We start from the raw sequence: 13,600 nt of genomic DNA on the forward strand, positions 1-13,600 counted from the left end.
GTGCGTGTGTGGGGGGTGGGTGTGTGTGTGTGTGTGTGTGTGTGTGTGTGTATGAGAGAGAAAGGCAGATATGGCTGCCGAAAGGAGTTAATCTGAGACTTTGTCTCAAAGATAGAGAAGAAACATAGTTTAGCTCAGACCAGCCACAAAATGGCCTCAGTTGCAGCTTAACTTACTGTTGTTGAATCAATAAGAGTCAAACATGTGTGTGAGAGAGCGTTAACAGGGGGTGGAGTGCTTTGAGGGAGGGGGCAACTGGACAAAGTCTACATTCCCTCACAAGTGGCCTTGGTCTTCATGCACACAGACTAACTCTGAGCTGTAAAGTCTGTTTTCACTCTTTCTGCTTTCAGAGGAAGAAAATGTATTTAGGCTGTTTATAGTTGTAAAAATACCGCAGTGCTAAATTTAGAGCATCAATTCTATTGCCATGCAGAATATTGCAGCTCGTTTAAACTCAGAATTTCAAGAAATCAGTACAAGGAAAACAGGTGAAATGTTGAAAACTTATTTTTATTTAAACCTTTTTCCATAGTTCTCATTGCATTTGAAATATACCCAAAGCCAAATTTCTAATAAAGCTTAATATGTGAAAGCTGTAATGCTCCACTAGTGAAAGTAAATATATTGGGTATCATTTTAACACTCTGATAACACTGCTGGGCATAACACTCTTTAAAAAATAATTTTAAAAAACCAAAAGCATGTGTAATGTTGTAACATGCTGTGATAGTAGAATCTAATGGTGGAAATTGATCACTCACATTTTTCTCCAGGTCAGCCATTTTATTTTTCTGTCTGGACTTTAGATTAGACTAAACTTTTACTGTTGTTAAATACCAGAAAAATCAAAGAGAAACATACACTATTTCTATTTTGTCTTTAAAGGGCCAGTATCATGTAATATTGGCTTTTTTGAGCTTTACATCATGTTCCTAATTGAGCTTTACAGCATGTTCCTAATTGAGCTTTACTTCATGTTCCTAATCAAAAACATACATTTAGTACTGCCTTGATTCTTTCATTCGTTTATGAGAAATCATTTAATCTCCAGTGGCAACCATTCAGCTGTGAAAAACACCTGGGTGGTTTTCTGGATGGTGCTCATTATATGAGCTATTTCTCAGCGAAATGCTGGTAAAAGCTTTGTTAACGGTTTAATAGAGGAGTGATGTTGTAAAGACTTCCTGAAAGTGGAGCTTCAGAAAGAGCAGGAGTTTTTAAAGCGATATAGGTCCAGTTCGACGCATTAAATTACAAAGTAAACTTTATTTTAATTTATACTTGATATATATTGCATTTTATGACAACTTAAATTAACGTAGTTACTTGATTGTGCTATGAAATGGCACTATGTGCCTGGGAAACACATCATACTGCCCTTTTTAACAAAACCCTGATGATGATGTCACAGTTTTGCAAGCTTCTGATTGGTTAATTCACAACACCTGAGTTAAACCGAGACAAATCTGTGGATGTATTCGTTCGCACCTCAAACATGCTGCTTCCTTTTGTGACAACATAAAAAATGAAAGGAAATTAGCCAAATCATGTAAGAGGAGAGTTATAAAACATCTGCTCCAAGATGTTGTTTCTTTTTTAGCAGTCTAATAAAGGTGATGTTATCCAGGTCATTAGATAAAGATATTTGTGGAAATACAGTATATCTCCTTTTATAAGAAATATTATTGCTTCATAATATTTTAACAATCTCCCACCAAACAAATACACAAACCTGCTTCATTTAAGACAAAATTATTTATTTTTATTCTATCTAAAATAGCTCTGTATAAAATAAACATCAGTTGTGTCACTAGAAATATTTGCGCAAAAAAAGATTTACTGTTAGACCTATGATTTTTCATAAATTATTCATTCATTTTCTGTACAAAGTAATTTAAGCAGCCATCCTGCTGTGAACCAACATTAATTATTCAAACAAGGAGCTGAGGATTTGTATCTGTGAGAGTTTGAATAGTTGCTTTGATGCAGCTTTACAGCAAGATCACATTTTACTATTTTATGAAACAGTACAATTAAAACAGTGAAATAAGTGTATTTTCTCTCTGTGTATTTCTAAGCTGCCCTCAGTTTGGCTGAAAGTTGTTCAGCAGATTTTAAAGAAGGTTAAAAGCTCAACAAAATAAAATAGATGTTTTTTTCTACAGCTTGCAAAGGGCAGATTGGTTGATTTTTTTATTATGTGTTTACTAGCCTGGAGAAATTGTAGGATTTTTCATTGTGCAAATAATTGCTCACTGTTGAGATGAAAACTGGTCAGTTCTGGTCACTGTTGATTAGTGCAGCTCCATGCAATACAATGATACAAAATAAAAGTATAATGTTCTTTGTTTTCATTAGAGCACAGAGAAAATGGCTAACATTTATAACCCAAATACAATTTAAAAAGTACTGTTAAACATTGACAACAATAGAATAACAAAAACATATGGACTGTGTATAAAAACAACATGCAACCTTTATAAATGTGTTTTGGACTCAATGTTGCCTTCAAACAGGATCCGTAACAAGAGACAATGAATTTGAACTTAAACAAAGCTAGCATACACTTAAATTTGATGTCAACAACATATTTGAAAGTAAGCTGTGATTTTTGAAAGGAAAAGACAGGAACTGTGCCAGGATGTGTCCTGCCAACAAGGCTGGAGCTAAGAGAACAACTCACAACTAATTAGCTTAATTGGTAACAAGTCTGTCACATCATGTTATAAAAGGTCACTAATCAATGAAACCCTCAGTGGACAAACTGTTCATTCATCAAGCTCATCATTCATATGGTGGACAAACAGAATATCATTAACAAGGCAGAACATAATTAAAGAAAATTAACAGAAATCACTCTGCTTTTCGGAAAAACATCTGAAAACATTTTTAATGCACCATAATGCAAATTGGGAGAAAGATTTTCTTCTTTTGTCTTTTCTTGTGCCTTTAATTTGCTTTGGCTTCATATGCACAACAAAGGATGTAAAATTCAGGATAACTGAATTGTGGACTTAAAATGAATAAACAAATCTTATTGACTTTGGTTATGGCTGCCACTTCAATACTTCTGGTTCATTTCACTCTGGCACAAACTTCATTAAGTAACTTTTTTTTTTAGCTGGGCTTAGTATCTGAAGTTATTTTATTCCTTTTCGTAATACCAAAAAAGCACTGCTCAGTAGGTTATCAGCACAGTTCAAACAAAATCACTATCTCTGCCAGCATGATGGCGCATCAGTATGTTGTGAACTTCAACAACTTACTGATTTTGGTTCTGTTTTCTGATATTTTCAAGTCATCTTTTAAAATTAAGACTACATTTATTTCAATAAGAAATAGATCAGCCAACCAGATCCTTCATAACTTACAACATGCGTCTGCATCAGAAAGAATTGGGTCCTTTTTGGTTCAATAGTATTTTATTTTTACCCTTGACAATAAAAGTGTTGAGTAAGATCAAGAATATGCAGAAAGATGCACAACTTAAAGGATGTGCATCTTTAAGTTGTTTAAACATCTGTGGGAAGTTAAAACACTATTTGATACAACAAAATAATATGTACCATGCATTATCAGTCAAAGTAAGACAAATTGAATTTATCTTGCATAATTCACCTATTGACATTTCCACTGTACACCTTTGTAGAAGATTTTTTTTATCCATCTGTGGGCTTGAGGGCAAAGGTAGCAGGTGCAACAGGTTCAAATATGGAGCAGCCTGCTCTTCTACAACATCACGGAGCAGAAATTTGATCATGTCCACAGCCATTTCCACTTCAAATAAACCAGCAGACCTCATCTGTGCAGAAAGTGTGTTGTATAATGTGCTGCCAAAAATGTACCTTGATGTTTAAATTAGCTGTTGCACCTGCTGTTACCCTCAGTATCAAAGTTCAGAGGTTTCCAGGTCTTTTTTTATTATTATTTGTTCCTCTTATCTATAAACCAGGCTTTATTGAGCCTGCCATGTTCTGATCCCAGGTGTGAAATATTGTGGTGTTCATTAACAAGAGACACTTTGATCTTTGGATCTCGCTCCAGCCAGGTTTCGCAACAATGTCAAAGCGGAGACTGGAGACAATAAAACCAGGATGACTGCAGCTATTTAATGCTTTACTCCAGAAATAAATATGGATTAGTGGATTAGTAACGTCAAATGACATGCCGTGGTTTTAAATCTGATACAGAAAGAAAAACACTGAGGCTCCAAAATTATGGCATTATTAACTGCCATATTAGTTAGGAATATTTACAAACCTTAATTTAATTGATAAAAAAAAGTAACTCATTTAACTTTTTATCTGATCTTTTATGTATTTCAAACTACACAGTGGAAACATTGGTAGCATTGTCACCTTGAAATTAGAAGATTCTGGGTTTGAATCCCAGACTGCATGTTCTCCCTGTGCATCTGCGGGTTCTCTCCAGGTACTCCAGCTTCCTCCCAGAGTCCAATCTTAATATTTAATATGCAACAGACTTTCAGAATAAAATTTTACGTTGAATTGTTTTGTATTTTTGTGTTTAATTTATTGTTTTATCTTTTTTTTGTTAATGTAGTTTTGTCTTTTATGTGTTTTAGGAGTAAAATATGAGATGTTTAACACATTTATTAATTTTATTTAGTCATTTGTGTTTTGAAGATCATAAGTACAGTGTTGACATACATAAAATGTATATATTACGATATCTCCAGCATTCAATATGGATATTCCTATACATTATTAAAAAACACAACCTTTTTTCTCACTAAATCAGGTAGCCTGATTTAACAAAGTTATTTAAATCAGACTAACTTTGTCTTGTTTCAGGTCAATTAGGATTACTAAGTTACTATTTTCTAAATGTAAGACTAACCAGAGAGAATTTTTTGTTTTACATTTTTTTTCTCTGGTATATTGTGTTTTATGTGTTTCAGGATATTAAATAATGAGGGGTTTTTTAAATGTTATCAGCACTTTCATAAGTAAGTTAGCTTTCTACCCTAAAACTCCTGCAAAATGTTGCTAAGACATTGCGAATCCTCCACCAGATGCAGAGGTTTTCAGAGGGAGTTCATTCAATTTACCTCTAAAGAACTTGAATTTAATACCAAACTATGGTTTCATAGAAGAGCACGAAGTTTGAGCTCAACTTTATATATAACTTAGTCAAAGCAAGCATTTGAGTTTTACGTTCACCATCTTTACTTTCTCCCCAGCTCACTCACTGGCGGCCAGCAGACTCTCCCAGAACTAGGGAAGGTCGGGAAGGTATGCCCAAAAATATCCGTCAGAAAATCTCCCTGCAGGAAGTTGAAGGTGTGAAATCATAACTGGGAACATGTCCGTCTGTCTTTCTGTCTGTCTTTCTTTCTCTCTGTCTGTCTGTCTGTCTGTCTGTATGTCTGTCTGTCTGTCTGTCTGTCAGTGCGACGGTGGTTGGAGGTGTATTCCCGCAGCGGCTGCGAGCCTCGCGACACTCTGGTGGAAGTTTGGCGGGAGTTGCCGGGGGAGATCCACCACCTCTTCGTCCCGTCCTGTGTGTCTGTGAAGCGATGTGGTGGCTGCTGCGCCGATGAGGCCTTGGAGTGTGTGCCTTTGCTAACACACACCCTCACCATGGAGGTACACATACACACATACCCCCCCCCCCCCCCACACACACACACACACACACACACGCACACACACGCACACACACGCACCCCCCCCCACACACACACACACACACACACATACACACCTCCCTGTGTTTTGGTTAGATGATAAGTGTGAAATCATTTTTCTTCTCTTCTCTGTGTGCAGCTGATGAGAACGTCCTTCATGAAACACGAGCTCATCGAGCTGCCCTTCGTAGAGCACAACCAGTGCGAGTGCAGGTCATAAAACCAGTCATCTGTCTGGAGATTCATGGCGTACCTGCTGTTCACTGACCCCACTGCTCTCCTTTTTATGTCTGCCCACAGGTTAAAGGAACAGTTCCAGCCAACACCCACTACCAGGTAACATCGCTCTGGTCTTATATTTAATGATATGTTACGATCTTATAAAGAGAAAACCTTAATGATGAATCATAAAATCTGTGAAAGGATGAGGTAACCTGGTGGATGTCTTTGTGTTTCACTTATCGAGTACAACAGTTTGAGCTCAAAATAAATTTAACTTGTCAAGTGGCTTGTTCCAATTTTTCACCACATGACTAGTTTTTTCAAAGTAATATTTAATGTCTGTCTGAGAAAAACTGGTACATTTATAAAGAAAAGCAAAAATGTACCTGTGATCAGTGCTGCTCAACCGATTCTTGAAATACACGTGAAAGTAAGGTTCATTACTTTAAAAAATGCAAATTCACTTTGCAGATAACGTTAAGCAAATCAAGCTCAAATGCAAATTGTACTATATACGAATTCAAAATCAAACCTCATTATGTAGAGATCATTTAAAGTCGATCTATTTCAGTTATTGAGACCAAATTCAATCCAAATGTAAATGAATCAAATCCAGTCAAAATTAGTAAAGCAAGTTTTGAACGGCAGAAGCTTAAAGCTAATATGTTGGTTAGAGTCATGAGACATTTAATTTCCGCTTGCTGTAGAGTTTTTAAAGGATCACTAGCTGTGTAAGATTCCCTTTAAACAAGGGTTATGAATGCTCCCTTGTTGTTTTCACAAGGAGTTTTGTCTCAGTCTTCTCTATGAAATTGCTTCAGTTCATTAAGGTTTGTGCACATTTGCTCATGCAGAGCTCACTTAAGGTTCCACCACCTCTGGACTTTGACTGGGCCATTGCAACAGCTTAGTTACTTTCTGTTTAAGCCGTTCTGTTGAAGATTTGCTGCCGTGTCTTGGATCATTCACCCGATTTGACCCAAGATTGTCACATTTGAAATTACTTTGGCATACAGAGGAGTTCATGATTATCTCAGTAACTACAAGGTGCTCATGTCCTGCAGCCGGAGGTCATGTCCACCGTGTTAGAAAGTTGGTGTGTTGTGTTTGCTTTCCCAAACATGGCCGTGTGCAACATGACTCAGCATCTGATCCACATACAGAAAACAAATCCAGAAGTGGTGGTTGATCCAGCTGTGAAGATCTAAATGATCTGGAAAGAGTTTCTCCTAGAAATTGTTATAAACAAGCCATTCTCATGGACTTTAACATCTAATATTTTAACTTAGTCCTGCTGCTGGACATGATTGTTTTTTGGGATTTTCTTAGCAATTTCTTTGACTGTTTCATGGTCTGACCCTGGGTTGGATTTTCTGTGATGTTCCTTTCTGCACCGATTGACTACTACTCAACTCTTCTCACATTTATGAGCCTCAAAAGCAACTTCTTGAAGGTCCTTACTGATGTTTTGTGCTCCAGAGCAGCAAACCCGCCCAAACATTTGGCCCCAACTGCTGATGATAAATTAGTCATCTCCAGTTTTTTAGCTGCACTCGGCTGTAACTTTAGCTCTTAGTTACAGCGTTTGTACTAAGGTACAAACATTGTAAAGGTTTGTACCTTAGTTTCAATATGCAGGCTTTATTTTTTTTAATTTGGTCATTTTTACTTCTAGTTTGGTAAAAGCTTAAAAATCATTAAGGAAATACCAATAGTTTTTTGCTATAATTTCCTGCTTGTACTTGCAGATCAGTAGAGCTGGTCCACAGGTGCAGACCTGTGGGCCAACAGCGTGTATCGCATCATTTGTGTGTGCATTGGCCTCTAATAAATTTGTAACACTACCAGAGGTGGAAATCCTCCCCAGGAAACCTTTACGCAGCCAGCTGTAAAGTGGCTTTAATCCCCAATGCTTGTTGCAAGGTGGAATCGGTGCAGAGATGCAATCGTTACATAAACGGGCTCTGACTGGACTGCTTCACCATTATGTTTTATTATCATGCAACTTCCTGTTTACTGTTAACTCATCTGAGGTTTTGCGGTATTCAGGAGTTGATTTCAGATAATTTTATTACTCATTAAACTCTGTTTTCTGTAAATAAACTCAGAGATGGTAAACCTTGCTCTTCCTGTGAACGCTGCAAAAGGAAAATTTCTGCTGGGTCTGTTTGTTTGTGTGCCTCATACTGCCAGGTCCAGCCACAAAGTCATATAATTGCATCCATAATGTTTATGTCCTCCTGCTTCCTGTTTGGGCGTGGACATAGATAAGAGATTCCAACCTATGTGTGTGCATTCATCCTGGCCATATTTAATGTTTTAATTACAGATCAAGAGCATAGCACAGTGTCTGAACTCTGAAATACTTTGTTTTTAGCTGTGTGCAAACACTTTTGTGCTTATTTAAAATATGTTTCCGAGTGATTGTGAGTGTTCATTAGGGAGTTAGCATCTGTCTGATTCTCTTTAAACGTCCCGTGTCCCTCTGGGACGGCCCGCATCCTGTTGTCACCATAGTGATGATTTTATCTCCCCTGCCATGTGCTCTGTCCCAGACACAGTCACGCATCCATAATAGTAAATTAGAGCTCCAAAAACAACAACAACAACAGTGGCAGGAGGGGCGGTTTATAATGTCAAACCAAAGCTGGTTAAAACTGTCCTCATGTCTGGATAAAGGTTAACAAGGAAAGACGAGTTAAGACCCAGAGGCTGTGTTGACAAGCCAGAATTTAATAAAATGGCCAAAATGGGAAAGCGCCATCTTGGTAGGTCACCAGTAAACAGCGCTACTTAGGAGCAGCTTTACAACCAGCATTACCGAGGCTTAACTTTAACTAGTGCGGCGTCTAGCAGTAGCACAGCTTGTAAAAATCGTCAACAAGTCGTTTGAGTTTGATGAAAGAAGGAGGAGGATAATGATGTTAAATCCAAGGTGTTCTTGCAGCTCATCAGAGAGTTATGAAAGGCATCCCTTTAGAGAGTATTATTTTGAACACTTCTCATATAAAATCAGTTTATAACTCCTGCTTGGACTAGAAGAAATTGTAATTTATTCTGATCTTCACACACACTTGTGTTTTTATTTGTGTGTCGAGTTACAACGTTCCCTTCGTTCAAGATTTTAGATTGAAATATTCTGCAGAAAATGATGACCACTTGTACTTTGCCACAGTCACATCTCATTACTGTTAATATTAAAACCTTTTCCTAATATTTGTCTAAAAATTAACCCGACCAAAACCAGTGGGCTATTTGGGCCCAAAGTAAAGAAAGATCAGTTATTTCCTTTAACTTGTGGATTTTTCCAGTCAGTTGTTTTATAACATAATAAATTATGATGATGCAAGAAATAATTTTTACAACCAAATAAGACTGGAGAAAAGCCTTTATTTTTGTCATGTAATGAATTTGGTGGGAATTCTCATCATATTCTAACAAGGAAGTTGCTATAAACCTCAAACCTATTGTTTTAGCAGTTTTTTTATATATATATAAGTAATGACCAGTTTTTATCATTAGATGTAAAGTCTTAACAAAGTGCATGTTATCTGTTCTCAGGCTCCATTTGAAGCCAGCAGGAAAAGACAGGAAAAAAGAGGGGAGGAAGTCCAGGCAGAGGAAAACCGGATCCGTCAGATCTGTGTACGTTCAGCGTTCTTTACACATTTTATCTCAGTTTGAAGCTTCAGCTTGTTTTTCTCTTAAAGCAGTCTGGGTTTTCTGGATACTCTCAGTCTTAGTGAGAGTGTTTCGATTAGAGAAAACTGGGTTATCTGGGCTACGCTTTTACTGAAGGACAATTTGTTTTACAGCCACAGCAACAGTCAAGGTCTCACTCACACACACACTCACACACACACACACATCGCCATAATCCACGGATAAACTCCTTAGTCATGGTTATCAACTCAGCATTTAGCCAGTAGTTGGCCAATATGTGGAGCTGTGAGACACACTGTTATATAATCCCTAATACAGTTTGGGAATTTAATCACTAAACTCCTGGAGGATAAAAGATTTAGCGCTCCTTTCCTCTGTGGTGTTTTTCATCTGCTTCCCCTTCACTTTATTGTCAGTCATTTCCGGACCCTTGGGGCCAGAGGTGGCTCCGTTTGGGTGTGATGTCCCCCAGCACCCATCCATCACTCAGAAAAGGCTTTATTCACACTTTGGCAGGGGTGAAATCTGTGTAATCTGCTCCCAAATGCCACTTCTTCTGTCCATGCCAGCGGCAGGCGTGGTCACCGGGACGCGAACAAAGATGGGTCCTCTCTGCCTCATTAAGTAAGTTCATTAAAGCCGCCGGCCTCCTGGGGACGACTGAGGCAGAACCAGCTCCAGTTAATGGGCCGACTGACGCAGGCAACTTTCTCAGACTTAGACTCCGGAGAGCGAAAGATCAGGGCATCTAGAGGTGGAACCGTAAGAAGTGAAAGGCAACAAGGCGATCACAGCCATGGTAACAGACGGAGAGACAGACGGACAGACAGAGGAGCGAGTTTGTCAGCCTCTAAAGAAACATTATCTCACATTAGTCACACATCTCCCACACACTACATTGTGGGGGTTTGTCTCGGACAGGCAGTGTGCATGTTCAAACAAGCCCTGCATTTCATTTTTAGAAAGTGCATCACTATTATCTAGACTAAAATATCCCAGTAATTACCTTACACATTTGTCACACACTTTTGTTCCTGGCCAACAAGATCTGCAGTCCAGTTCTGTGTTCATTTCGGGTTCTTAAATGGAGTTAGTTTATTCTTGTCAAGGATGGACCTGTGATGGTAAAATAAAACGGTCAGCTTGTTGTCCAAATCTGACATAAATTGAAAGTAGTTTTTGTCCAAATGCCAGCAAAGATAGCAAGAGAGAACAGAGAAGACAGTGTAATCTCATGTTTATTTTTTAAAAAGTTAGCTATTCTCTTTTCCCCTGTGGCAGCTGATCCACAGGGGAAACGAGTTGTCCTCCTGTCCTGTTATGAAATAATATGACATTATCTAATCTACTGTATTTCATCATGTAATTCATTATAATGTAGCAAATGTTTACATTTTATTATACAACATCCCTCCCCCCTCTTCCTTGATCGTATTGTGTTATGTTGTATTTTATACTGTTTTGTATCAAAATATTTTGCTTTAAATCACAACTTATAATATAGTCATAATTTACAACCTCTCATTGATCATATCACATCTTCTCATATTCTTATATTTGATCATAACAAACTGTATCGCAATGTGTAGCAGCATATTGGGTAGAAAGTAACATAATAATCATACATATTCACATCATATGCTCTATCATATTTTATCACACTGTACCAAATTTTAACATAGCAAAATGTGTCACATTATATTAAATTGACTTGCGCTGCATTGTGTTTCATCAACTACATACTTAAATACATGTTATATGCGTATTGTATCCAAATGTTGGTTATTACTTAAGATTACTGTTGCACTCTGGGATTCCTCTTTATTTGTATTAACTCTGAGTCTAACCATTGTGGTTTTTGCATCTCTTTTTCATCCAGAACCCATGCTCCTCTGATTCCTCCCTCCACGTCTTCTCCTCCTCCACCTCCTCTTCACACCACTCTACCTCCGCCTCCTCCTCCTCTTTCCTCCTCACTGAAGCCTCGGTGCCGCATGTACAGTTCTCAGATGAAGGAGCTCTCAGCGAGGTAGTCATTCATTAATTTTTATTTAAAAGGCAATTATTCACACCACTAATGTGATACTTTGGATTAATTAAAATTAATTCCAATTCTAAAATCAATCCAGCAATGGAAACAATACTCTTATTATGCTGAAATTTAGAAAGCTGCATGAAATAAAAACAACTGTTTATGAGTCTAGTGTATTATTTGTGCTTTTTCCAGAACCCATGCTCCTGTGATTCTTCCTTCTATGCCCCCACCTCCTCCATCTCTTCGTCCTACCACCCTAAGCCCCTCTCTGCCTCCGTCCCCGACACCTCGGTGCCGCCCCTGCAGAGGAAGGAAGTGGGCCCTGGATGAAACGTCGTGTCAGTGCAGATGCACCCTCAAAGCCAAGAACTGCAGCCGAAAAGGCCAGACTCTCAACTCCCGTCGTTGCAAGTCAGTTCATATGAATGGCACAAACAAATCTGGACAGCAAAAATAGACAGATGGATATAGAGGGTCAGAGATACATTAATAATAGAGTGATTGCTAGGAAAGTTGAAGGAAAATGATCCATGGTTCCCAAATGTTTTTACAATGAAGTCAGGAAGGTGTAACATCTATAGACTCTTCCTTGCAAAAATACTCAGGTTTAGTCAGGTTGGACAGCAGTTATCAAGTTGGACTTAGATCTGGACTTTGACTGTGTTCATGTAACACATAAATATGTTTTAAACTAAACCAGGAATGTGAAACTCCAGTCTTTGAGAGTCCTGCAACTTTTAAATGTGTCACTGGTCCAACACACCTGAACTAAATGGATGAAATAACTCCTCAGCACAGTTTGAGTTTCCAGCTGAAGATCCAGTTATTTGATTCAGGCTTTCTGAAGCAGAGACACATCTGAAAAGCCCTCAAGGGCTGGAGTTTAACACATGTGGTCTAAGCCCTTCTACAGTTTCTCTATCTATATATATTGAAGGGGGTATTATCTTATTTATACAGTACATTTGAAGCAAATGAAGTGAGCAAAGTGCTTCACAAATCCACCAAAGAGCAGAAAACATTGAATGTAAACCTTAAAAGAAGTGAAAGAGTGATTCTTATAGTTTTTGATTTACGTACCAGTTTACAGGTGGGACATAAGTTTTAAATTGGGTCTCGTCTAACCAGATCCGCTCTTCTTCACGTTTGTTAAATTCCCCTCCTGACTCGTGTTTAACTGGAAACAGGACGTCCTGATGCTGCCTTTTAAACAACTGCTTTCTTCTTTCCACACTTCTAGAAAGGCCAGATGTGTGACGTTTATGACGAATAATTAATAACTGTGGGTCTGTGCAGCTTCTCCAGCATTTCCATGGGCCTTTAGCTGCTTTTCTGACTAATGCTCTCTTTCTCCTGCTTGTTGGTTTTTCTGAACTTCTATACTTGTCCTAGTTTTGGATGAATAAACAATAAAATATTGTTTATTCTTATGTGCAAAAATGCATGAAAACCCTTTGAGAGTTTCCTTTCATTGTGCAAATATTCGCTACTTTGTCTTAGTCTGTCACAGAAAATGCGAAGTTGCAACATGAAAACATTCAAAGGGTTTGAATAGATTTGCACTGTAAATGCAATCATCTAGAGCTTCAGAGTATGTTCACCAGCCTTCCTTCAGTCCCAAATGAAGATATTTGATAAGCTTGATAAGTGAATTCCCATTGTCCAGGATCAATCAAAACACCTTCAATGCTAACACTTTCCTCTCTGTTGTTTGTTGTTTCAGGTGCGAAGTGACGAGGACTTGATCCGTCCAGCCACTTGCTTCATAACCCACCAAATATCTTTAGCTCCATCACCTGCTCTGAGCATCAGTGCCATGGACAGCGCAGATGGTCGGGCGTCCAGTATCAACCAGAAGGATGTATTAGTAGAAGCACACACTAGAACCTGTAGTCGTGCATCATTACACCCTTAATGTGCTGTAGATCTGTACGTGTCCAAGCTTATTTTCCACCTCATCGCTTCTGTGGCAGAGCTTCGTGTATGCGTGTGTGTGCGTGTGCGTGTGTGTGTGTGTGTGTGTGTGT

At 38.3% G+C, this 13,600-nt stretch overlaps 1 protein-coding gene across 1 annotated transcript; it reads left to right on the plus strand.

Moving 5' to 3' along the window:
- Positions 1 to 3,761: 3,761 nt before the first annotated feature.
- Positions 3,762 to 13,594, plus strand: vegfba (vascular endothelial growth factor Ba). Its single transcript, XM_008420930.1, has 9 exons — positions 3,762 to 3,816; positions 5,175 to 5,258; positions 5,416 to 5,612; positions 5,793 to 5,866; positions 5,954 to 5,989; positions 9,437 to 9,520; positions 11,418 to 11,567; positions 11,766 to 11,984; positions 13,297 to 13,594. The coding sequence occupies exons 1-9, from the start codon at positions 3,762 to 3,764 to the stop codon at positions 13,316 to 13,318; spliced, it is 921 nt and encodes a 306-aa protein (XP_008419152.1). The 3' UTR covers positions 13,319 to 13,594.
- Positions 13,595 to 13,600: the final 6 nt, after the last annotated feature.

Source organism: Poecilia reticulata, linkage group LG10 (genome assembly GCF_000633615.1).
Source record: "Poecilia reticulata strain Guanapo linkage group LG10, Guppy_female_1.0+MT, whole genome shotgun sequence".
In the NCBI taxonomy this organism is placed as follows: Eukaryota; Metazoa; Chordata; class Actinopteri; order Cyprinodontiformes; family Poeciliidae; genus Poecilia; species Poecilia reticulata.